Raw genomic sequence first — 24642 nt, 5'->3', positions numbered from 1 at the left:
CTTCAACAGCAAACAGCCAAGATAACAGAGCTAGCCAGGGAGAAGCAGACAGCTGAGCTGAAGGCACTGAAGGAGTCATCAGAAAGGTAAACCCTGCATTTGAACAGCAGACTAATGATAAGTAGCTCTTAGTTTGGGGAGCATTTCCTGTTAGATTGCAGAGCACTGTCCTACAGCAAGTGAATGACAGAGAGGAGAAACATTTATTTGGTGGTAAATTGAGGTACAGCAACGTGACGCAGTGTCCCATAGTCACACAGTGGCAGTGTTGAGAGCAACTTACCACAGGTGTTAGTGCCTGAGCTGCAGCAAGTAGCCTTGACTGAGTCAATACAGGGAGCAAGGCTGCTAGTCACTGTCTGTCACCTCCGTGTGCTGCAGCCAGTACATCAGATAATCCCTTCCAGGGACTGATTGGCTCAGTCTTGGCTCCAGCACTTGAATAAACTGACAGAATCAATTTGCTAATTTCTAGTTGGGCATATGTCCATCTGTTCTTGCAGTCACACTGTTCTGAAGCTAAAATCCCTGCTCGTTCCTCTTTACCTCTTTAGCCTTTAGCTGCCAAGTTTCAGATGAAACTTCTTTCAGTGTCCTCCATCAGGAATGATTCTCAGTCTCCCTCAGCTGCTGATCACATTCAGACGAGACTAAGAAAAACAGGCTGACCAGTTAGGTAATGGTTTTCTAACAACAGAATGTAATTTAGTTGAGTCACACCTACAACTGGCTGTGAAACATTCAGAGATCTTAAGCAGCAATAAGGTGGCTGTGGGGGTCAAGGCAGAAATGGCAGCATCATCTCCAGATCTATCTCCATAGTAATTTATGTTAAAAAAAATGAATAAATAGGACTGTGAGCTTGAAGAACAGATGATTGAGGAGGATGTGACAGAAACGTGTAACATCATGAATGCCATGGGGAAGTGATTATTGTTTCTTATGAGAGGAGGAATTCTTTGGGAGTACTTCTTGCATACAGCATATAAATGCTGTTCTTTGCCTCTCAGAGCAAGGAGCAATGCAGTCTAAAAGTAGAGCTAAAACTCCAAGGTACAAGAGACGCTTAGGAAGATGAACACTTTTCTTTTCACAGCAACATTAAAGACATTAAGAAGAAGCTGGAGGCGAAACGATTAGACCGAATCCAAGTCATGATGAGGAGTACTAGTGACAAGGCTGCTCAAGAGAGGTACTGAGGTGGATGTTGTGGGGTTTTATCTTTTTGGAATGCTAGCTGTGCTGCTCCAGGCAGGGAACAACGCTACTCCATAGTCACTGTGACCATCAGGGATACTTTGGAAAGCAATCAAAGAGGCAGTGGCAGAGCTCCAGTGGTCAGAGGAGAGAAGCTGGCCTGTCTTCACTTCAGGCACAGCATTCTTTTTCCAGTGCATTCCAGTACAAAGTGAAGCCAAACATCTGCTCCCTAACTGCAGTGATAGTGTCATTCCTGCAGGCTCTGCTGACGTTGGCTTCTGGAGCTTTCTCCCTAGGCTTAATTTATGTGCAGCAGTCAGCAAGATCCGTGTCACTTACTGCACTTGTGAATAGCCTGAGAGCAGAGCATCAGAAATATCTGCAGGGATTAGGAGCTCATATGGAGATGCAGTGGAAGGTAATTACCATGGAGAAGTGGTACCTTGAAGACAACCCTCCCCTATGGCCCCTGTATCTTTGGTTCTGTTACCTCTCAGCTTCTTGCCAGAGGGACAGTGTTCCATCCATCCTATTCAGCTGAAGTCTGGGAGCACTTCTAAATCTTTCCCATCTGCCCTCATGAGTATTTCACCCCCCTGTCTTCCCGAGCCTCACTAGAATCTGTCCATGATGGTTTCAGCAGGGTGTGATTGGGTGCGTAATGGCTGCATCCTTCCTTGACCTTCATTTTGTTACAAAAATAATAATTCTGCTGCTGTGCTCTTGTACTCAAGGACTGCTTGATATGAATCAGTTCTAAAAGCTACATATGTTCAAGTATATAGAAGAGGGTACACTGCCTCTTCTGCTTCCTACTCACAGCAAGGTCCTTTTACTGTCTGCTTAGAGGAGAGGACGCAACAAGAGTGTAACACACCACCAGCTGTCCTGTCCTGCCATATAGAACTTTATCAGTATTCATAAACAGGCTTTATATAAAGATAACAGATGCATTATAGGATTTTATATATATATAAACTTTTTCCTTCACAGGTTGAAGAAAGAAATTAATAGCTCTCACATCCAGGAAGTGGTCCAAACAATCAAACTGGTAAGTTCTGCTTGTGGCAATCTGTTCTGTGCAAAGTGGGGGTGTCTCACGTACAGCATCAGATGTGCCAGGGGGGAGTGCGAGCTCTCTGAGCTATTTAAATCCCATTAAGCTGTTGCTGTATTGGGGTCTGAGTGCTTACTTCAGGCAGCTAAAGTGCAGTTGCAGACAGTTAGTACCCTCAATAAGATCCTGCTGCTCCAACACAGTTCAGTCAGTCCACCCAGCTGGTTGCAGAGCCAACAGACCTCAGTACTTTGAATTTCTAATACAAGTGATATATACCCCTCTATTTGCTGTTATAAACATTCATTTATGATAACTGATGTAAATTTGGATGTTGGTTTTCTTTATTTTGTTCTTTTTCAAGCTGACAGAAAAGACAGCCCGGTATCAGCAGAAGCTGGAAGAGAAGCAGGCAGAGAATTTGAGAGCAATCCAAGAGAAAGAAGGCCAGGTAAAGGCAGAGATAATGCTTTGGGTTCACTGCTGCTACTCAGTGCTGTAGTTCCACAGCAGCACCATGGCTCAGTCTTCCTCCTGTATTCTTTAACTAGAATTTGGAATCACTGCTGCACTCATCCTCCACACACACACACTTAGCCACCCACTCCTCAGCATGCTGAGGAAATGAATGGCTGTGAAGGTGGCTCTACAGAGCCTGCAGCAAGCTGAGGCAGGGACACTGCACTCCTACAGTCCCTGTATAGCCTTCATTTAATCACACAAAGCCCCCAGCATTTAAAATGGGATGGAGCTGTGTCTTTTGCAGAGGTGAGTCTCCTTCCCAAACTCCTCAGACTCTCAAACCATATTCATGTACCAAATTGTGGTGCAAATCACAACAGTGCATCCTTCCTCTTCCCTTTATCTGCAGGGAAGACAAAGGTTGCCTGAGGCGTGGAGATATGTCATTTAATGAGACCAAAACTGCACAGTGCTAACACTGCATCACAGTGGTCTCTCTTAGAGCAAGTTTTTATTCTGTTTTGAGCCTGAATTCTGCTTATCCTCAGTGTCTGGAGGCTGACTGGAGGTCTCTGTTTGCAGCTCCAGCAGGAGGCAGCAGCAGAATACGAGGTGAAGTTGAAAAGTCTGACTGTGGAAGTGCAGGAGTTGGTGAAGAACTATGTGAAAGAAGTCTTTCGTGATGGGCCGGTGATTCAGAAAGAAGCAGTTCTGAGCATTCCCGTGGAAGAACAAGGCTCTATAAAGCAACTGGAAGAGAAGATCCCAGGGGCAGTGGTGTCAAGGCTGGAAGCAGCTACAGCTGAGCCTCCAGGAGCAGAAACAGACATCAATATTGAGGAAAGCATTCTGTGAGCAATGCTTCCTTTGTTCCACTTACGGAATGTTTATGGACATATGTAATGAAGTTAAAGACCAGCTTGACAAACTACTTTTTCTTTCCATTCTGGGTAACTCCTGAAATCCTTCAGGAATTTTACTACTTTGTTATTCTAGGTATTGGAAATAGTCTGAGGAGCTCACCTACAGCGAGCACTTCACTCTCCTTAGCACTATAGTGTGTTTCATCAGTGGGGCTGAAGACAAGCTGGTTGTTGGCACTGACAACAGCATATTTTGGCCTGGGTTCAGTTGTCAGTTTTCAGAGCAAGATCCCTCATTGTCCATTATGCACTTGTTCACACCATAGCAATCTCAGAAGTAGATCCCTCTGAACAAAATATAACTCTCCAACTGTCCACTGTTGATGCTCCAACCAGCTGAGAGCCAGCCTGGAAAAAAGCCTCAGAAATGCACGTGAATGGAAACAGCAGAGGCTCAGGAGAAACTGTTGCTCCCTAAAGTGCTCTTCCACCTGGCAACAGTACCTGCTAACAGGTAACTACCTATTACAGCCCCTGTTTGTAGGAGGAAAGGTCAGTTTAAATCTCCTATCTTTTTGTTTCTTAGCATTCCACTTCCTTGCACAACCAGTATGGGCTTTTCAGTTGTTTTCCACCCCGGGGGCTGATTCTCACTCCCTATTTTGACTTTACCACTTTGGTGTGTCTTCAGGCAAGTTCTTAGATCTGAATCCAGTATCTCCTAAGACCCTTCCAGTCTTCAGCAGACTCGTTGGACAATTGTAAGGTACACTATGAGGAGCCTAAGAGCCTTAGCACGGGTTCCTGCTATCACAAACACACTTGCAGATTCTCTACTACCATAATTAGATGCTGTACAGAGCATCACTGCAACTTTTGCCCATGAAGCTAAACTATCTCCAAGCTACATAGTATAGCAACCTTTACCAATATCTCTAAGCTGCTTGAAAATAATTATGTTGCTCAAATGAAGAGCCAGACAGTTATATATTGCCCATAAGAGTACCTCACACAGAAAGCTCAGCACAGAAAACACATTGCATCCATTCAGTAGCTGAAAGAACAGCAGATCTCTGAAGCTTCCTTTGCCTGCTGCCATCCCTCTTAAAGAATGAGAACAGTGGGTTCAACAGTGATGAGGAGAATCTGCTCCTGGGAAAGCCCAACTCCTCAAATAATTCACATGCTCTTTGGGACCTGCAGTGTAAGACAACACTACTTCTGTGTGAAGGTGCAGTGCTCACACCTTTCTCCAAAGCTTCACTCACTTCCCATTTCTCCATGAGTTACAACCACTCTGACTGATAACAATTCTCTCCCTTTGGTGACATAACAAATAAGTCTTGTTCCACAGCCTCACTGAAGGAAATCTGCCCAGCTCTGCCCAGCAGCACAACTTGAAAGATGAATGGTTCTCAGCCTCTTTTAGCCATAGCAGGCACCTGCTGCTGTCTGTTTTCACTCATACAAAACCTTTCCAGCAGAGGGTCAGGTTCCCAATGATTTGGCTTTGTCTTGCAGCAGAAAAAAGGGCACATTCCTCTTAGCCATCTTTACACTTTCTAGGACAACAAAGCCTTATGTTGTGAATGCAGAACTTACATCACAGTCCCCTGCCTCCATGCATACTTTCTCTCACCTGTGTTATGATTTTGTGCTCTGAACAGCGAGTTCTCACTCATCCAGAAGGAAGGAACTGGCAACATATGGCCCAACTCCTTCCCTAGCACTGTGTAAGACAGAGCTTGCTAATGGATCCTAAAAAAGCAAGAAATAACAGCAATAATTCAGTACAGAACAGAAACACGCTGGCCTTCCATCAAATCCTGTATGCCTTAACACCAGCCCCTTGCTTTAATGCACCCATTTGGGCAGCCATGCCACCACAGAGCTGCAGAGGGTAGAGTATCATTAAACCCAGCCAACATGCAAGAATACAGCCTGCAAAGCTGCTCTTGTTAGTGAAATCTTTGCCCTTAAACTGTGCATTCCTGACTGCAGCAAGGGTTTCTCTCCCCTCCCTACAATGTGCCGCTGCAGTATCGTCTATTGCCACTGCAGTATCGCCTATTAGTCTTCTCCACCCCTTGACCTGTTCTTCAGGTTTCTGTCTTTTCTGGAGCAGTGAGCTCAATCATGGTTGAACCTGCAGCATGCAGTGGTTGTCAGATGAGAGCTGTTACACCTCGAAACTGCACTGGGGAACGTAACGTCAAGTGCTGCCATAAAAACCAGCTCAAGTAGGTATGAGATGAGATGTTCCAAACCTGGTCTGACATGCAACAGGAGACCAATACCTCCCTGTGGTGTTAACTTAGTACTGGAATTGTGTGATGTACATTGCTGACTTATTTATTTTCTAAGATAATAAAACACTGCATTTCTTACCGAAAAAAAAGATCACCTTCTTTATCTACCAAATGGAGGCCAGTGGATATGGGTTCAAGTCCCACGTGTTGCCCAGCCTACACACAGACTGTAATAGAGTGTGCACAGGTCTCAAATTCAGCTTCTCCATTTCCTAAATATGCCATCGCCTCCAAGCAGAACATCGTTCTCTTGCCAGCCTTTGGACAGTGACTTGGTTAGAGGAATCAAGGGCTGAAATAACACCAGGGTGCTCTTTGGGAAGCTGTAAGGGTGTGGACATTGAAAACAAATCACAGCCTCTGGAGGAAGTTATTAAATGAATGAGATACTAAAGTGGCTGCAGCTTCCAGCACAGAGCTCTGTTTGACGAGGACAGGCACCATTATATATACATAAGTGCAACTGGGAGACGACAGCAGACGCAGGATCCCACTTTGATTTAGCAAATTGTTCATCTCTATTCCACCTGCCAGCTTCAAAGGCCTGTGCACACCGACTGCCAGGGCTGAGACAGCACAGAAAGGCAGAAAGGAAAAGAGAAAGCAACATTTGGGGGGAAACATGACACAGAAGAACAGCAAACCCTGAGATACAAACGTAACCTTGTTGGAAGCTGATAGGAAAAGATCTTCAGAGGGAAAAAGAAGAAAAGAAACAACATCTCAAAGCAGAAATTACCCACCGAGTAGGCTGCAAGACTGCATTTTGCAACGTACTTACTTAGATATCGATTAACACATGAGAAAGCTGGCTATAGAACATTACTGCAGTGCAAATCTAAAAGGTTAACGGCATGAGTTTCAATAGGGCCAAGTGTTGCGTCCTGCATTTTGGTCACAACAACCCCAGACATCCCTACAGGCTTGGGGAGGAGTGGCTGGAAAGCTGCCTGATGGAAATGGACCTTGGTGTGCTGATGGACACACTGAATATGAGCCAGCAGTGTGCCCAGGTGGCCAAGAATGCCAATGGCATCCTGGCTTGTATCAGGAATGGTGTGGTGAGCAGGAGCTTTCCTTTTCTTACACCTCTGAACTATAAACACATTTCAAAGCATCTCAGCAATGCAACAGGCATATGAATAAATCAAGGTCTACTTTAATTTAAAACACAAGTGCAAAGGATTCACAACCACAGGTGAGCAGGATCGCTTGTTTTGAATTATAAATCTTTTTCAAAGCCCTGCTCTTTTGCATTAAAAAAAAAAAAAAAAAAAAGAAAGAAAAAAAAAAAAAGAAAGAAAGAAACAGAAACATTTGACATCAAAAACTTTCCAGTGCAGCTCAGGAAGAGCTAAACAAATTCATTTCAATTAGCTTTATCAACCACGAACTCAGACATCCAGTCAGTGCGGACCACCACGATCTGCTGGCCACAGGTAGAGCGCCATTGAGAGGCAGCAAACTCATCCCTCAGCAGGCAAATAAATACTGGAGCTGAATCACCTTCTGGAGCTGCTTCTCTCATCACAGCCTACAGAGGCAACCAGTGTGCTTGGCAGTCTCAGCACCCACCCTTTATGTGACTGACAAAAGTGCAGATGAATTCCATCCCAAATTACTTCAAGTAATCAACTGTGGCTTCAATTCTGAAGCAGGATCTATCATTGGAGTAAACAGCAGAGGACAGAGATTATCAACATCTTCTGAAGAAAATGCAGTGAAGGGTATCTGGGACAGCACGACTGTCCCAAGAATAACTTAATTTTCAATAACTTTGAGTTTCAAAACGGGATCCCGCTTTCATACATAAGACACACTCTTGAGACCTCACAACAATAGGCACCAGCACTGCACAACGTGACATCCTGACCTAGAGTCCAATTACCTCGACTATCTCACTGATCAGAAACTGCATCGTACAAAATACCTAAATCCATTTAAAAATAACCAAGAGGTCTGCTTAGACAACCAGAGTCCTTCTGAATGTATCACCAAGGGGGTGATGGAGGAAGGACACACCAATTACAAAACGTACATCAAAAGTTCCCCTTCTCCCCATGTCCTGCAGTAGGAAGCAAGGGAGAGGGAGGCTGAACAAACAGCCTTGCTGTGCACATAAAAATCTCTCCTGGGATATAGGCAGGACAGCTGAAACTCTTTCATTCTGTCTCCCAAAGAGTTCCCCCTCCAATGGTCTCCCCTCCAAAAGTTTAAGGGAATGAAATGGATTCAAGACTGACCACTAAACCGTACGTATTCCTCAGCAAAAGAGATGCGTGTTGATGCAAGGGAGCCATTGGAAAACAAATACGTACATATCACATCTGCTCCCTGGGGAAATATGTACAGCATTCTACGTCCACGTTTAATTGAAGATTAAAATCGTCCATGGAGGAAAAACAAAATATGTGAAGTCATTGTGCAACGTTGGAGAGTTGAAAGGCATCTGTGCCCCACAATGTACATTTAGGGGAGCCCAGCGCTCCAGTGTACGTCTGACAAAGCAAAGGTCACATTTCTAGTAGGGAAATTCTCTTCCAGTTCAGTAATCAGCAGCCAAGGTTTGCAGGAACCTGCAAGCACTCAGATACACAACCTCAGGTCCACATACAAATGCCATTCTTTGGAAGAAGCGATCCAGAAGTCATCCAGCACCTGCTCTGCTCTTGAGAAGAACGCGGTCGTATTGAGTCTGCATTGATTGTCTTTAGCAAAAGAGAAGTCACAAAGGCCGAGAACACAAGGGCCTATCCTGTGAGAAGACCACTGACGAGTCCCGAGCACCATTACACAGGATAAGACTGCCTGGTCTCCTGATTGTCTCTTACACGTTACCTTATCCCAGCATTTCCCCTCTGTGAAGTCAGCAGGTAGAGGTACGCTTTCTGTATTGCTGGATGAGGGGGACCAGGCACTCTGGGAGCCCTGTCTGGAGCAGAAAGGGATGGTCCAGAAGTTCCTGTGCCGTTGCTCTTTCTAGTGGCTCCCGTGTTAGCATCCTTTCCAAGAAATCCCTCAGAACTGGAGACGTCTGTGTGTGAAAAAGATCAACCAAGTCAAGCCCATATAGGAGAGAGGCAACACTGACAACAAGCTACCAAGATAGGATTGCTTAATCCAACTCTGTCACTCTAGTTTCTAAGATAAATGCATGCCGTGTCTTTAAAATGAAGCTGGACTAGATGACCTGAGAGGTCTTTTCCAGCCTTAATGATTCTATTTCTATGATGAAACTAAATTACCTCCACCCTTTAAAATATGCACATTGAAGCCAGTTGCGTAGCCAGGCTCAAGAGCCGCTGAAAGGCTCCGCTCATCTCTTGCTGATAGTAATCCTCCGTGTCATTAAAACTGAATAAAAAATGAACTTGGTATATATTTATTTATTTTAACGCCACTAATTACATCCATTTTAGACTGGGGGCATTTTCTTAGCTCTGGTTAACTCAGCAGTAGATCACAAACTACTGCTTACAGTGAGCTACAGCTTGTTTGGTGAGTGCTTTGAACAACCACTGTGATGGCCAGAGGGAAAAGGCAGAATGCAGCTGAGCACCAGGACTCAGCCTCTATCACCCTGTCAGTAAACCTGCCTATGCTTTAGAAAAGCAGCAGAGCATCCCAAGGGGTGTCTGTTTAGCTTGTTGTACCCCATACCACTGACTGACCACAGTGAACCACTAAGGGTGATCAGAACAGAGGGCTGAATTCACAGCAGGTGCTGAGCCCCATTCAGACAGCAGTGAGAGAGGATGATGGGGTTTTGCTTCCCAGACAGCTGTGGGCACAGCTCACCTTATGAAGGGCTCTGGCTTTCACAGACTGCAATGGGGTCATCCTACCAAGTGATGTAGACCTCAACTGGTTTTATGCTGTCTATGCAGGTCCTGCATGCGACCCTGACATTTTAATTAGGGTTGCAAAGGCAAATAGGAAAGACAGCAGCTGTTGATGTTTGAGTGTGTGCTGTTAGCTCAGAAGTCTGCTCTGTTAAATAATTCAGGTTTAGCAGCTGAAAATATTCTGATTAATTGGAAAGGCCGGAGAGCTCAGAACGCTGCAGAAGCTATTTGATCTCAGAGGCTTGGACTGAAATGAAAGGAGGACTGTTCTAAGAGAGGACTAAAAGGTAATCACTGCATTTCTTATGTCACTGATAGTTTTTCATAAGAAACCATGAAGATGAGCTAATCTTCAAAGCACCCGCAGCATCCTCCATGAGCTGCTGTCTGTACTGAGCCTTCTTGCTCTGACCATAATGCAGCCTTTGCATTCCTGAAAGCTGCTGAGCTGGAAACTCTCAAGATCAGGGAGCCTCCTGTTTGCTTCCCTAAAAGGTGAGCAAGATATTAGGATAAATATTGGCTCCACCCCGAGCAGTTTTTGATTTGCATCATCAGGTTTATGCCCAAGCAACCTTACATTATTAGGACTGCTTCCCAAAACAGCCACTAGCTGTCAGCAACAGCTTGTATCCATGGAGGTACCATGGCCAAAGAAGGTCCCCAAGAAACATGTTCTAGCAAGGCCGCTCTCACAGCCAGCTTTACAGGGAACAGCTGGTCAATGTGTTTCCCCATCAGGTTTATAAGTGCTTTGCCAATATGCTCACCCTGTGGAAGTTTTTCAGTTTGGGAGGAGGACTGTCACGGAGTCTCTTCATTGCCTGGACTGGAGAATCACTGAAATAGGGGGGTTCTCCATCCACCATCTCTATCACCATGATCCCCAGAGACCAGATGTCCACCTGTGGGGACAGTGACACATCTATACACACAGCCCAAAGTAACAGGTCCTCGCTTTGTTGCTTTCATAAAGGTTACAACACCCACTCCACCTATGACAAACGTTATTGGGAGAGTAAAACATGAATCCCCTTGGTGCTCTTGGATCATCATTTCCTACCCTTCTGACATCAGGGTAGTTGCCCCTTACCTCAGTGGTGTACGGCACCCTTGCAATAACTTCTGGAGCCATCCAGTAGGGAGTACCTACCAAGGACTTTCTTTTAGGTACATCTTTACTGATCTGAGCACAGAAACCAAAATCTGAGAGCTTGACCTGTGCAAAGAGAAAGCAACCAAAGTTAAACACGACTGTTAAACTATGTGGATCTAGATGACCTTAAAGGTCCCTTCCAATGCAAACCATTCTATGGAAGGAAGCACCAAAGGCAAAGAAGACTAAAAGGAGTAAGAGGATGAAGTATAAACTGTGAACAGCAAGGAAACAAAGAAGCAGACTAAGGCTGCAACAGCAGAATCCAGGTAACATTGTGGCCAAGGAAACCTACCCTTCCATCCAGGGTCAGAAGAATGGAGTCGCTCTTAATGTCCCGGTGAATGACCCCCTGAGAGTGAAGGTAGGAAAGAGCCTGCAGCACTGATTCACACACTGTTGCAATTTGCTCTTCGTTTAGCCTGAAATTAAGGACACCATGTTTTAATGGCATTGTACCCTCTTGCGGCTGGTGTTAAGTCACAGTCGCTGTCAATGCTCAGTGCAGCTTCATGCAGCTGGATAATCTAGATAGTCTTATGCATAACTGAAGGTAGCACAGGTTATAAGCAGGGGAAGACACTATGTCTACTACTACCAACACAAGAGCCCTCATGATCAAGTGTAAGAAAAAGAGTAGAAATGAAAATCATCTCTTGTTTCAGGGGCCAACGCTTTCTGCACATATAGACTGACTTAAGAATTGTAAATCAACACTGAAGTCCTCTGAGTGCTTTTGATTCTCAGCTCTAAGAAAAGCTGATACGTCTGAACTCTGTGGTTCTCAAAGATAAGGAGGAATACGTTCAGCGTGTAATGTATGGAATCTGGTTTCAGCCAAGTGATTGCGTGGTGCAAGAGAGATTACGGGGGGATTAGCTGACTCCTGGAGATGCAAATCAGTTATCACCTTCAGCAAGTATTTAATGAGGGGAATGAGGGTGTTTTCCTCCCTGCGAAAAACTGATAAAGGCTTGAAGCTGACTTTGGATAAATGTTATGGTTATAAAAGATCCTGTTTCCACTGTGTGGAAAAACAAGAATTCATTAAAGGGTTGAAAGGAAGGCTTTGAGAAACAACATTTAGGCTGACATCCCGCAATGGAATTCAGTCTCACTACATAAACCTTTCACAGGCCCTTCCAGAATTATTATTATTATTATCTGTAGCTCTATTGGCTCTACTGACATCAGCTATGGGCTATGAGAGTTTCAGTGGCTCTGCGATGCCGTAACTCAGCACTCTTTGGGACTAAACATTCTGTTTCCTGTCTGGGAGCAGATACTCAAGAGAAACCTTCACTCATTCTCTGTGTGCTTCCAATGGGTGACAGTGATGAAGTATAGCAGTTTCCAGGTAGTGCAATTACAAAGTGCCACAAGAACTCTGAGGGAAACTGCTCCTCTGAGCAGCCTCCAATCTGCCATTGCCTGTGAGGTGCACATGAAAGCGTTGACGTTTTGGGTTTCACTTCTCACCTGATCTGAGACACAATGTCAGTGAGGGCCCCCCCCTGCAGGAACTCCATCAGCACCCAGAGCTCCTCTCCCACCAGGTAGCTCTTGTACATCTCCACTACATTGACATGTTGGTAGTCCCTCATTATCACCACCTGCAGGGAACACCACACAGGGAACAGCTGATCACCAAAGCACCACTAACTCTACCCACAAAGTCAATATGATCAGTCAGTGCAGTTGCCTCCCTCCCCCAACCATTCCTTCCCTTTAAAATGATGCCTTCTTGCTCTTCCCACCCCTCCTGTTACCACGGCTTATGTTGAGCAGCAGAACCCTACCTCTCCTTATTATACCCACCTCATTGAAAAGCAGCTCCCTGCGCTGCTGCTTCCTCAGATCCATCATCTTCACCGCCACCTGCCGCCCCGAGTGCTTCTCCCGAGCAATGCAGACAATGCCCGTGGACCCTTCCCCGATCTTTATGTAATTCTCCAGCAATGTCCGTGGATCCCCCTGGTCCACCACCATCCTAAGGGCAGCTTTGAACTGCTCATGAGTCACAACCACGGGGTCTTCGCTCACTGGCTGCCCTTTGGCAGAGGAGTCCTGGGGGAGGTGTAGGTTGCTGGAACTCGTCTGTGTCTGCCTGTTTCGGGGGGATCCAGCTGGTGACGGCCTGCCTTGGGGTGCTGCTATTGCCTTCTCTGCTGTAGGAGACTTCTGGGGGGTGCTGGCTTCAGAAATGAGCCTGGGGAAATCAGACGTGGGCTGATCCGATGGGAGGGACTGAGCTTTGGCCGCAGGGCTGCGCGGTGAGCCCCACTGCTGGGGCCTGAAGAAAGCAGTAGGCTTTGGGAGAAACAGAAGGAGAAGAAAGGAAAAGTTCTGTGGTTAGGTTAATGTGAAGCAGTAGGAGGCTGTGGATGCCCCATCCCTGCAGGCATTCAAGGCCAGGCTGGATGTGGCTCTGGGCAGCCTGGGCTGCTGGTTGGTGACCCTGCACACAGCAGGGGGTTGGAACTGGATGAGCACTGTGGGCCTTTGCAACTCAGACCGTTCTATGATTGTGTGATTCAAATGAGGCAGCGAGGCTCCCAAGATATCAGCAACAACAAAACACACACACAGCAAAACCCACAGTAAAAACAGCCCTGCTAAAAAGCATTCCAGCCTCGCCACCAAAACTCAGGGGCAACCCGAGTTGCAGAGCGTTTGAAAATCCTTTATCCCTCCATGCCTCTGATCTTCCTGTATATAAAAAGAAAGAAGATTCACGCCAAAGCTGTAAATCACTTTGAAGTCTTGGCCTAATTCCCTTTGGGTAATTACACTCTGCCTACTGAAAACTCTCCCCTCACATTCTGCTGGTACCTGCAGAGCGCTGCTGTCGATCAGACACGGAGTTAGTGCTGTTATGGGAACAGCACAGTGAGCAAAGCAGCTGCAGGCTGCCATCCCTGTACAGCCACCTTCACCTCACCCTACCCCCTGCTCACCACTGCCCTCAGTGACTTTGGATCAACAGTGCCCTTCCCTGGAGCACTCAAGGCCCTTTTGGAGACCTCCCACTCAAGCTCCAAGCTGGCCCAACCCAACCTAAGATCACAGCCTGCAGTGGTGTGGCTTCAGGATATGCATTCCCATGCTAACACCGCACAGATCCCCCAAGCAGGAGAAGAAGCACACACTCAACCCTGGAAATGCTGAGCAATTAAAACTCAACAGCATCCAGCCAGCTGGGTACAACACACACCATCCTTGCTTTGTTGCATTCACAGCAATGGTGGATCTGACAAGGCAGAGCTTCAGAAAGAGCAAAGCAACCATTTGTATTACAGCACAAATCAGAACTTCAAAGCAGCTCTCACAGTTCAGACCAATTGCTAACAAAGTTAATAGGGCGGGTAGGGGAACTGAAGGTAAGCTACAGAAAGAAAAAATGTTTAAAGAACATTCATTTTCTCCCCGAAAATAATAGTCTAGACTTTAATTTCTATGGGTATTTCATCAAGGACTTGTGAGAACGGCAGTGTCTGCATAAGTCCCAGCCCGTGGCTGTGTGGCTCCATGCTGGCACTGTGCTGCTGCAGTGCTCAAACACAAGCTGTCAGAAGTTACTTCCTCTTCATTTCCCAGCTCCACCCCTGCAGTCCTGTGCAGACACGCTCATGGCAACCAAATATCTATTTCCCAACTCTTGTTTTGTCTCTAGAAGGGGGGGGGGAAGGGGGGAAAGGGGGTTTTATATAACCTAGAGCATGCAAAAGGGCACAGCTTGCATGCAAGCTCGCACATGTTTGGCTAACCACACATCAGTATTGTTTCCTGCTCTGGGAATGTGACAGTCCCTGTGCACACAGCTCCTGTCTATGGACACTGTGCTGTGTCAGTGCTCTCCCACTTCTCCCAGGCCAAAGCAAGGAGTGCTTCACCTTCCCTGTGCCTGCAGACTGATGTCCTGTCTGATAGCAGGGTGGCAGACTCAGCTACAACCAGCTAACTCCTAATCTGCACTGGCAAAGCAACACATACTCATACAATAATACACCCTAATGTAAGTGATGGCCATTTCCCAAAAGGCAAAAGTGCATTTGTGTTAGTACAATTGCATTTAAGTTACAACAGCAGAAGGACAATGATTAGCAAGTCCCCTATCTCCTTCCTATCAACCTACCTGCCTGCACAGCTGTGCTAACAAGGCTTTCCCATGCAAATCTGGCTGCCATTTTGAGCTGTGCAGGACTGTGTATCTCCTCTGGCCAGGGCTATTTGGATTCCAGCATTAACCACAACGTTAAATGCTGGTTGTGCATTGTTTGCAATCAGATTTGCTCAGCTGTGAAAAGAACCTCTGGAAGTGCAAAGACAACACTGAGCTCAATGAAAAATACTGAGTAATTGTACCTTTATATGCAGGGAAGGGCCTGACTTGTTTGAGCTGCTGGAGGAGGGGAACACGCTGCGTAACAGCCTCCTCTTCAAGCTGTTCTCCCTCGATTTGGAGCTGGGGCTGCCTTCTCCTGAGGGCCTAGAGTTTGCCTGCCGTACCAGACAAGGTTGAGGCCAGCACTCTTCCGAGCTCCTTTTGCCCATCCTATCACCGTCCCCTGGCAGAGCTGGCACGTGCTGCAGACAAGAAGCACGTTGGAGACAGCTGCTCTCAGGATCCTGGAACTCTGAGGGCCCAAGGGACTGCGCTTTCACAACCATGCCATTGGGGTGAGACTGTCCATCCAGCCTGGGTTTGTAATCTGGCCACATAGTCTGCCTTCGGGTCACCTTGGTCCCACCGTTGCAATTGAGGTAGTTTCCATATTTGTCTGCCCACTCCGCCTCAGGGCTCTGAAGATACATGTCTGGGGGTCTGTCTTCCCCCAGGAGCCCAAGGGACTGAGCTCTCCTCCTGCTGGTGGGGCTCCTTCCCCTCAGAGTGTTGGAACTGATGGCAGAAAGCTTCTGGATATCGTTGAGTATCCCAGAGATATAGCCTTCCACTTCCACGGTGCTGCCCCTCACCACTGTCTGCAGAATACACAGGGAAGAGGCAAAAACATTACAGCTGTGAAACACGAGGCTCAATTCATTTGACCAAGGTTATGTGTTGTCTGTGTAGCCAAAAGGGGCTCAGACTTAACAGAAGTGGCACTGCTTTCAGAACAGTGGCTCCTGCTGCCCTTGCCTCCTAATGGCCAAAACATCAGCACTGTTGTAATCAGCCTCCTTTAGTCTGGTTCTCTCCCATTTTTGATAATTCATTTTAATCTTGACCACACTGTTCCCACACTATATTCCCCCTCTGTTTTGCCAAGCTATTACAATTAAGAGTGACAAAAGAAGGGTCACACCAGCGCACAACTTGCCTTGTAAGCAAAGGATAAAGAACAAGGCATCCATCCAAACAAGCCACAGCACTATAGAAGTTGGACATTTGAAGCTGTCAATATATTATATGGTGTTCTACCTTGTTTATTCTAGAACTGAAAAGCATACAGAAGCTTTTTTAGGGCTGGAAACCAAAACGTTTCATTTCTTCACAGAAATCCACAGCACAGAATGACTCCTACACTTTCATGAACCTCTGCCTGAGGAAAATCCTCCCCTGGAGTAATGGCAATCTCCTGTTTGCTAACTGAACTCTGGGGGTTTTCTAAAGATGCTGAATTAATTACACCTAAGCCTAATATTTAGCTGGTGCTAAACAGCAACTCCAGTCATTTCAACACCACAGTAAACAATTGAGAATCTTATGCACTTGCCCATTTGCTCTGGGAATGCCATGGGTAACAATGTCATGAGCCTAAAGCAAGGCATGGGAGAGATCTATCACCTCACCCTGACCCAAAGCCTTTTACTTCACGATTGAAGGAAACTCCATTGCTCAACATGAGCTTCTTGGTTTTGACAAATCCTTGCTGGCTGCCAGCTCTCACCCTGTTATCTATGGGAAGTGGCTGCAAATAGAAGACTTGCTTATTTGTTCCAGTTTCTTTCTGGGAATTGAAATGATTCTGCCTGATCTGTAATTCCTTGAATTTTGTTAGACCCAGATGGCTTGAAAACATCCAACATGTTTAAGAAGTCTCATATGTTTCTCTCTTATTCCAGCCTGAGCTCTTATCCCTCTGTGCTTGTGTTGTGCTGGCGAGCTAATCACTGTTAACCTTTTCAATCAAGTCTGAAGAAAGATCATTAAAACTCTCCATGTCCTCTGTTATTATCTTCTTTCCAAAATGAGCGGTGAACAAACCTTTTCCTTCATCCTCCTCCTCAGTGTGTTTATGATGTTTCCTGAGTGCCTTTTATGTTCTCTGAGAATAACATCTCTCTTTGTGCCTTGGCCTTCCAGTTTTTTTTCCCTACGTACATTTCTTTTTTATTTGCCCTTTCCAACTTGACCCAGTTTCCACCCATCTGAGCAATCCTCCCGCACTTTAAGCTCATTAGAGCTCTAACCAAGTTGGGCTCCTATTGTATATATTCTCTGGTTCTATCACCTCCTATGTTGACCTCAAAGCAGATTCAGGACAGCACAAAACAAAAGGCAATATACCTCCTCCCTTTTCATTTTGCCTATTATTTTCCCTTATAAATCAGCATTCTGTTCAAATGATACACCATTTAAATTGCAGGCTTGGTTTTGCATTAGTACCTGCATTATGCTAAAATATAGTCCCATTTAGACCCCAGAATTCCAGCAACTGTACACAAAAGGCTATGGATGTTCAGCAGATAAACAGCTATTTCCTTTCCAGTTCCTCCTGAAATCCAAGCAGAAATACCTCTATTTTGTACCATACCTTTCAGCCTTTAGGCCATCGTAGGGCTGGGTTTTTGGTTGTTTGTTTGTTGCTTTGTTTAAACAGAGAACCAAAAGTTTCCACAGGCCAAGCAAGACTTCAAATGCAGCCATTCTGCCACCACCTGTAATTCCTTTTTTTCAGAGGTCAGTATGAATCTGCCTCTCTTCACACACCAGCTCCCTGAAGACACTTAGGAACACACAGTTTTCTGATGACCATTATTAATGGCCATCCAAGCAAGACAATCATCTGAATGGTTGTCACCATCCTTAGTCCTGCTTGAACACATATAGCTCAACATTCCCACCCTGCTGACCCAGGGAACTGGAAAAAGTAGCCTCCTTCTCTTACCTTCATAGGCTGGAGCTGCATCCGGGTGATCCTTGAAGGGTCCACCACTGGCTTGGGGCGCCTCAGCGTGTCTAGAATATTCTGCCATTGAGGTGGCAGGCCCACGAATTTGCCTTCTTTTGGGTCAAACGAAGTGTGGACACGATGCTCGAAGTTCTGCGGAGCTGAGATCTCTGGGCGTTTCTTCTTCTTCTTGCGGAACATGATGCCTGAATGAGAGAAAGCAATGCCATCAGTGCTCCTGCATCCTGGATCACAGCATCATAGAATGGCCTGGGTTGAAAAGGACCACAGTGCTCACCCAGTTTCAACCCCGCTGCTATGTGCAGGGTCGCCAACAGACAGACCAGGCTGCCCAGAGCCACATCCAGCCTGGCCTTGAATGCCTGCAGGGATGGGGCATCCACAGCCTCCTTGGGCAACCTGTTCCAGTGCATCACCACCCTCTGTGTCATAAACTTCCCCCTGCCCCAAGAAGGGAAAGAGTTTCTATATCCACCATAGCAGGGGCATTACAGTGATGTTACTGCTTTAAACTGTATCTTTCCTTCTCCTGCTCCTAATCTCTCAGCTTCCAATCTTCATCCTGTCTCTCCTATGAGGAGATAGATATTCAGGGCATAGCACACGCTGTCTTTTAAGTTTGCTTTTTAATGGCTTCACATGACCAGGGATCCTGTAAAATGTGGTTTTAAACACACCGCAGCCATTAGCCCTTGCAATATCAAGTGTTTTTGAACCACAAGACGAATGATTAGAGCTAAGCTACAAGGCTGGAAATGCTCAGATTTACAGCCTGGGTGACATCTCAGCCCCAAGCAGAACAGCAGCTCAGTGCCAACATATCGGTTTGCATAGGCACAAACAATGTGCATTAGGGAATATACATTACATGACCATACCTGCCAATCAACACCTGGAACTCACTTAGTTCCTCCATACAAAAGCATCGAGTCCGAATACAGTACAACACTGGGCATCCAATGACATTTGCTTGATGTGGTCAGCATCAGTCTTTGATCATAAAGACACTGCCATAGCAGACAGGTGGTTTAAAGGCACACTGGAATCCATACACTGTTAAAAACAGTGATTGCAGCCCGCTTGGATTTCGAGTAATCTGTGTAGGTTTTGTGTCTGATTGAGAAGGTCTGTATTTAAGCAGCCTCCTCTCACTTTGTGGCTTTCATGCAAGAGCTGCTTGTTTTCACTTCCAATATCCAGCTACAGAACGTTAAAACAGAAAACACAAAACAGGCCTTTTCTAATTCAGCAAGAAATTAACACAAATACAACAAGCACCAAAGACTTTGTAAATCGAGACAAACCTGTATTGAAACGCAGACAGCATCCCTTTAATATAACAACACAAACACCGTGACACCGATATTACAATCACCTCCCAGACTTCAGTCCTTCCTTCACTGCTGACAATTGGAAGCAATGCCACAAACAGAAAGAATAAAAGTCACTACCACGAGACAAAAGCGGTCGGAGATTGAAATGCTCTCAGCGATCCATTGCTGCTGCTGCCTGGGAAACCACGTTAGGTTTTTCAACTCCAGATAGAGCTGTTCCTAGATGATACAGTTCCAATAGCTGTCACATCTGCCTGTGAGCATGAGGGAAAAAAAATCCCACAGCATCCAGAGCAGGGGGAGGGATCGGTGGGAAGGAGGGGCGAGAAGAGAGAAGGATCAGGCTCCTTGGAGAGGGAGGGGTGGGAAGATTGGGGATGGGAGAGGGAATGGGGAATCGGAGTTAGGGGCAGAGCAAGGACTGGGAGGACGTGGCAACCCACGGAGGAGCAGGGCACGGAATAGAAAGAAGTAGATAGATAAGCGTTATCAGAAATTGCTCAGCACAAGAGTTCAAAGCGGCAGACAAAGAGGTGAGCTCACGTTTCTTTAATCTGACTTGCCACCACCCTGCATCCATTCAATGCTCTGCTCCACTGGTGTAGATGTGCTGCACTTATCTATGCACATGCTCATTCACTCACACGTACACTTGCTGATAGCAAAGCCAGCCCAGAGCTACTTCAGCCTCACTCGTGTGGCTTCCGGTTAAAAATAAGCTCTCCCTCCCCCTCCTTGCTGCAGCAGCTGAACTCACTCGGTGCTTATTCTGCTGGTCTCACAGATCTGGCCGCAGCTCGTTGCATCCCTCCCTGGGCAAGAGATAACGAGCAGTGCTCAGGCTGAAGCAAGCAGCTCCTGTGATTGCTAAACACTCCCTCAGCTGACAGTGCTGGCCAGCCAAGGGGGGATGGAGAAAGGAAGGGAAGAACTCGGGACCTGAGGAACTGCAACATGTGGGTCGGAAGATGAAGGAGATCCCAGAGAAGCCACCATTTAAAAGGGAGGGAAAAAAAACATATTTCCATATTTTGCTATACACTAATTTAACACATTTCAAGAGCAGTGGAAGCTAAATAGGCCACTATCAATGTGTGCTGCGTGTTTATGTGCTTATGTTTGTGTATACCTATGGCCATGAGAGCATGCACAGATGGCAATAGCTGCATTCCATACCTTCTAAACCCCTCATGTTTACCCCCTGAGGATTCCGAGATGTTATTTATAACAAACTGCAGATATCCACAGCGTTCTGCAGACAAAGAAAAATGACAGGTTCCTTCCCTGAGGAGCTTCAAATCTGTGAGTGGTTTCATACAGATAAAACAATAAAAAAAGACAACGAAGGGTGGGCAGAAAGGAGAAAGAAAAGGTAAATAGTCTGAAATGGGATCTAAGAGCAAAGAGCCTCATCCCAACAGCCCACATTCATCTGCTATACTTGTTTTTAAAATGCTGGGTTAGACACTTTTCTTCCCTAAAGGAAGAATGGATGTTTGCCTGCTGTGCTATCACTTCCCCTATTTCAAGTCCTTTCCTTCCATTCCTCTCACCCCCACAGCTCCCAGTAGCAAAGCTATGTATTGGTGTGAACTGATGGGATGCTCTAAATCCTGCACAAACACACACGTGGATTAATATTACATTAGAAATAAGCTTAGAGAGAGAGATCTCTGTTATATTGGCCGGTTTATTTCAGATAAATGGGGAAAAAGAACACAACTGCTTGATGGTTTTTGCACCACCAAACAGGGTCTGGAAGCTCACAGTGCTGCCTCTTTCTCCCCTGCTCTATTTCCTTGCTCATAAATGAGAACTGAAGCCTCATACAGTGAATGTCTATCTGTGAAGGTTGTTTTGGATGCTGCTCAGTGCTACACTTGTGAGCGTGTTTTAGCCATACCAGACCAAATTCGTTCTGGAACTTATATAAAAGCTCTTGCAGAAAGCAAGACGTAGCTATGGAGCTTCAGTCTCCACTCTAAGTCAGCATAAAGATGTTACCAAGATTAGAATATCAACATTTCAAGCTCTGCCTGCAAAAATACAGATGAAAAATAACCTTCTGCCTGACACATAAAATGTTACGCTGGGACAAGGGAAAGGGGCCCCATCTGGCCTAGTGGATCACGTGGCAATGGAAGGAGCCAAGGCGTTAGGCTGCATCTGGGGAGCAGACCACATCAAGCACAGTACATTGAAACACTGGGTGCCACGTCCTGTGGGTCAGTGCTCCTCCATAACGTGTGGTCTGTAGCCCATGGGATGACATGAGCAAACTGCAGCCTGGGCACAGAGTCCCAACACGTGGGGAGGAGAGCACAGGCTGAAGCCCCGCAGCCTGGCTGACTCAATGCCCTGCTACTCACTGTTGCTATTAAACAACACTGGCCGATAAAGAAATTTAAGTCATAACAGACCAGACCTTGAAGCACAGTTACTAATCCAGCGAACTACTTGTTGATAGCTCTTGTCCTTATTTGATCAGCTGTCTTTGTTACTAGGCACATAAACCATCGCTCGCACTTAGCAGACAGGACATGCAGATCAAGGCACAGAATATGGAAATCAATATGCGGCTTCATCACGCCATCAAGAATGAGGCTGTTAAAAGGGATGGGGCTTGGGAAAGAGCCATACAGCAGCATCCTCATCCCCAGCAGCTCAATGGGGGCTCAGCTGCTCAGATTTTACCTTAACACTTAGATAAGCAGATGAAGACTCAGCGAACACCCCAAAGCCCCGCGGAGCTCTCACTCACCAGCCACAAAGTTCTCTTTAGTTGTTTGCTCTTTCTTCAGTACTCTGTCCCCAGATACATTACAGCATTAATGTCCTGGCAAAGAAGAAAACAGATGCATCAGCAAACATTCGTGGACGGGACTTTCTGTAGCTGTGAGATGAGATGTGTGTCTGTGTATGTTGGTTAGCACTTGGCTGAAATAATTAGGTAGAAACAGGCAATAGAATTGTTGGTAATAATTTAAACAGGCGGAGATGAGACAGCTTTCAGATAGCCAAGATGCACTTCCACACCCAGACAATGGGAGTACTACCGTGTAGTGTTTCAATAGGTGTGCTGAAAGCATCTTGGCTATCGCAGCTGCCAGAAGGTCGGGAGTGCAGACACGAGGGGTTTTAATTGGTGAGTCAATTAGGCTTCTTCATCAGACAGGGCAAGGGTCCTTGCAGATATAACAGACTTCAGAGGAGACGTTCCTATGCCTCATGTAAAAGCAATGAGCGTGCATGCTCCTGACGTGCTGTCAGCTTGCCCAAGCATCACCCGGAGTCATCTTAACCCCTCCGTCACCCCAATGGTTGTAGAGCATTGCCTTGCAATGATTCAACAACGCACTTTCCTCTCCGTCCTTTTCACTCACTCATAGGTTAAACTGTCAGACCCCACAGACCCACACCTCAGCCCATCTGAAAGACAGTGGAAAGCAAAAAAGGTCTCACTGGCAGTCCAACAATGAGAACAGTTCCAAATGAGAGGAGAAAGAAGGGTCTGGGTCTGCAGGGAAACTCTCCCACTGCCATGCAGCAAAGCCGATTGGAGGACGGTGTTGCTGGGCTATAGGAGTAAAGATGAAGTGAACTCCTTCCCAAAGGAATCCAGCTCCTGGATTTTCTTGCCTTCCACAACCATCCCTTGAGAGGAAAAGATCGCGTGATCCCCCTGAACCATCCGCTTCTCATTCTGCCCAAGGCTGGCACTGCCAACACGCGTGTGATTGCTGCACTTGCTCTTGGAAGTGGCAAGGCTTAGCTGCAAAGGGAAGGGGTTAAGCCATAGCAGCACAGCCACTGGGGAGCAGAGACATGAGTTTAAACCCAGCCCCGTGTAAACAGAGGGAACAAACTGCACGGAGCAGCAGCCATTAGGACAGCGTGGCTTTAAAGCAAGCAAGCAAGTCAATGCGGGTCCCCAAAGCAGCAGGAGGGAGCTTACCCATGGCTCCTCATTGCTCCAGCCCCAGCGGTGAGCTGGAAGCTCTCTGCCACCTCAATCCGCTGAGACGCCGATAGACTTGGGAGAGAAAGAAGGCAGGAGAGAGCGGGAGAAGGAAAAGGGGTGGAGGCACTGCTGACATGTTTGCACAGTGCCTGCTTCACCTGAGCTGCCGAGTTTGATTTCAGGGCGTGGGAGCAGATGGGACACAGGCGCACTCAGTACACAGGAGCCTCGGATCCGTGTTCCAAGGAAAAGGACACGCTGATAGCAGAGCCTCCCAGGAGCATCTTGCCTTATCCTGGAGGGGGAAGAGAGAGGGGAGTTTGCTCATACCTGGGCACCACAGCTTGCGAGGGCTTGGGCAAGAAGCTCAGGGTGACCATCTCCCATTTCCCTCCATGCTTCCTTACCCCTCCTCGCATCATGCTGACCTATTAAAGCTTCGCCTTGCCTGTTAGCTCCTCTCTCTCTGCTACACAGCCTCAGGGCCTGGAGCTGCTGCAGCTCCTAACAAATACCGACATCTCCTCCCGTGTCGTTCAGCCGCAGACTTCAGGACCTGCCTCCCATCCTCTGTCATTTGAAAGCTTTGATAGTCTGCTGCATTGCTGGCTATAACAGAACCCCCCAATTTATTTGCATGGCAGACGCATGTTACATGACCTGCCGCTTTTACTTCTCCCCTGTTGCTCAGCATGAGTCAGTGCTGCAAGGTCTGAAGGCTCTGCTATCACCCTATAATCCTGTGCTGTGCCTCAGGGTTTGCTGGCTCGTGGAAATAGAGGCTTGGCTGGGACACGGGCAGTGCTGAGCAGTGCACAGGTTGAAGGGGTCAGAGGCGTTGGGGATTGCAAGAGGAGAGGTCAGAGATCACATCAGCAAACCCACTGGCTGCTCCGCAAACAAAAGTGGATTCTTGGCCTCTTACAAGAGAGAAAAACAGCAGAGGAAGATCAGAGATGAGGAAACAGAGTGTAACCCTTCTAGGTGTGGAGGGAAAATGAAGCACGGCTGTCATCTGTCACATCCACACCTTGCTGATGTGCCATCAGAGAGGAGCCAGCCATCTCCACAACCACAGCTTTGGGAGTGCTGCATAGAAATGGCATTTGTATTCTACAAGGAGTCACCCAGGCTTGGAACTGGCTTCACATTTGCATACGTATTATACTTTATGTTTTTACATGCTAAGGCAGTCTTCTAGAACAAGGCGCGAGCTCTTTATAAATGAAAGAGCCTGATTTTACTTGTCAGGACACAAGCTTAGATGGAACCGAGGTAGCTTTGAGTTGGTGTGAACCTCTGCTGCCTACAATGTTAAT

General features: G+C 46.6%; 2 protein-coding genes and 1 long non-coding RNA gene across 13 annotated transcripts in view; 2 read left to right on the top strand and 1 right to left on the bottom strand.

Annotated features, from left to right (window-relative positions):
• PLCB2 (phospholipase C beta 2) overlaps positions 1–5980 on the top strand; it is a 33041-nt gene extending 27061 nt beyond the window's left edge. For both annotated transcript variants that reach the window (XM_032444859.2, XM_015863277.2), the window contains 5 exons: positions 10–86; positions 1097–1192; positions 2194–2251; positions 2622–2708; positions 3302–5980. In XM_032444859.2, coding sequence (XP_032300750.2) covers positions 10–86; positions 1097–1192; positions 2194–2251; positions 2622–2708; positions 3302–3574 — 591 coding nt within the window. In that variant the 3' untranslated portion in view covers positions 3575–5980. The remainder of the gene's footprint in view (positions 1–9; positions 87–1096; positions 1193–2193; positions 2252–2621; positions 2709–3301) is intronic.
• Positions 5981–7028: 1048 nt separating this feature from the next.
• PAK6 (p21 (RAC1) activated kinase 6) lies at positions 7029–23612 on the bottom strand. Of its 10 annotated transcripts, none has more exons than XM_015863282.3 (10): positions 23482–23612; positions 22124–22198; positions 18005–18213; positions 15258–15875; positions 12711–13202; positions 12372–12505; positions 11188–11314; positions 10830–10955; positions 10507–10641; positions 7029–8925 (listed from the first exon to the last, which is right to left on the bottom strand). In XM_015863282.3, the coding sequence occupies exons 3-10, from the start codon at positions 18206–18208 to the stop codon at positions 8758–8760; spliced, it is 2004 nt and encodes a 667-aa protein (XP_015718768.2). In that variant the 5' UTR covers positions 18209–18213; positions 22124–22198; positions 23482–23612; the 3' UTR covers positions 7029–8757. The 10 variants fall into 10 exon arrangements, with proteins under 10 accessions (XP_015718768.2, XP_085405962.1, XP_085405963.1 ...); XM_085549836.1 differs by lacking the exon at positions 23482–23612 and adding an exon at positions 23318–23455; XM_085549837.1 differs by lacking the exon at positions 23482–23612 and adding an exon at positions 22419–22541.
• On the top strand, positions 19793–23623 carry LOC146760610 (uncharacterized). The gene is made up of 2 exons (XR_014946885.1): positions 19793–19895; positions 22752–23623. It is a non-coding gene; the product is annotated as an uncharacterized LOC146760610 (long non-coding RNA).
• The last annotated feature ends 1019 nt before the right edge of the window (positions 23624–24642 follow it).

Source organism: Coturnix japonica, chromosome 5, assembly GCF_054131305.1.
Source record: "Coturnix japonica strain WE chromosome 5, WE-NBRP24, whole genome shotgun sequence".
Classification (NCBI taxonomy): domain Eukaryota; kingdom Metazoa; phylum Chordata; class Aves; order Galliformes; family Phasianidae; genus Coturnix; species Coturnix japonica.
The sequence above is the reverse complement of the archived record's forward strand: the minus strand, read 5'-3'. Positions and strand labels throughout refer to the sequence as shown.

Bases quoted from the DNA above. Each gene is read 5' to 3' on its own strand.
- PAK6 (XM_015863279.3), bottom strand. From the start codon at position 19,942: ATGGATGCAGGGTGGTGGCAAGTCAGATTAAAGAAAC. The intron at 15,876-18,004 runs GTAAGAGAAGGA...TGTATTCTGCAG, and splicing joins TGCAGCTCCAGCCTATGAAG to ACAGTGGTGAGGGGCAGCAC. The intron at 11,315-12,371 runs GTGAGAAGTGAA...CCTTAATTTCAG, and splicing joins GACATTGTGTCTCAGATCAG to GCTAAACGAAGAGCAAATTG.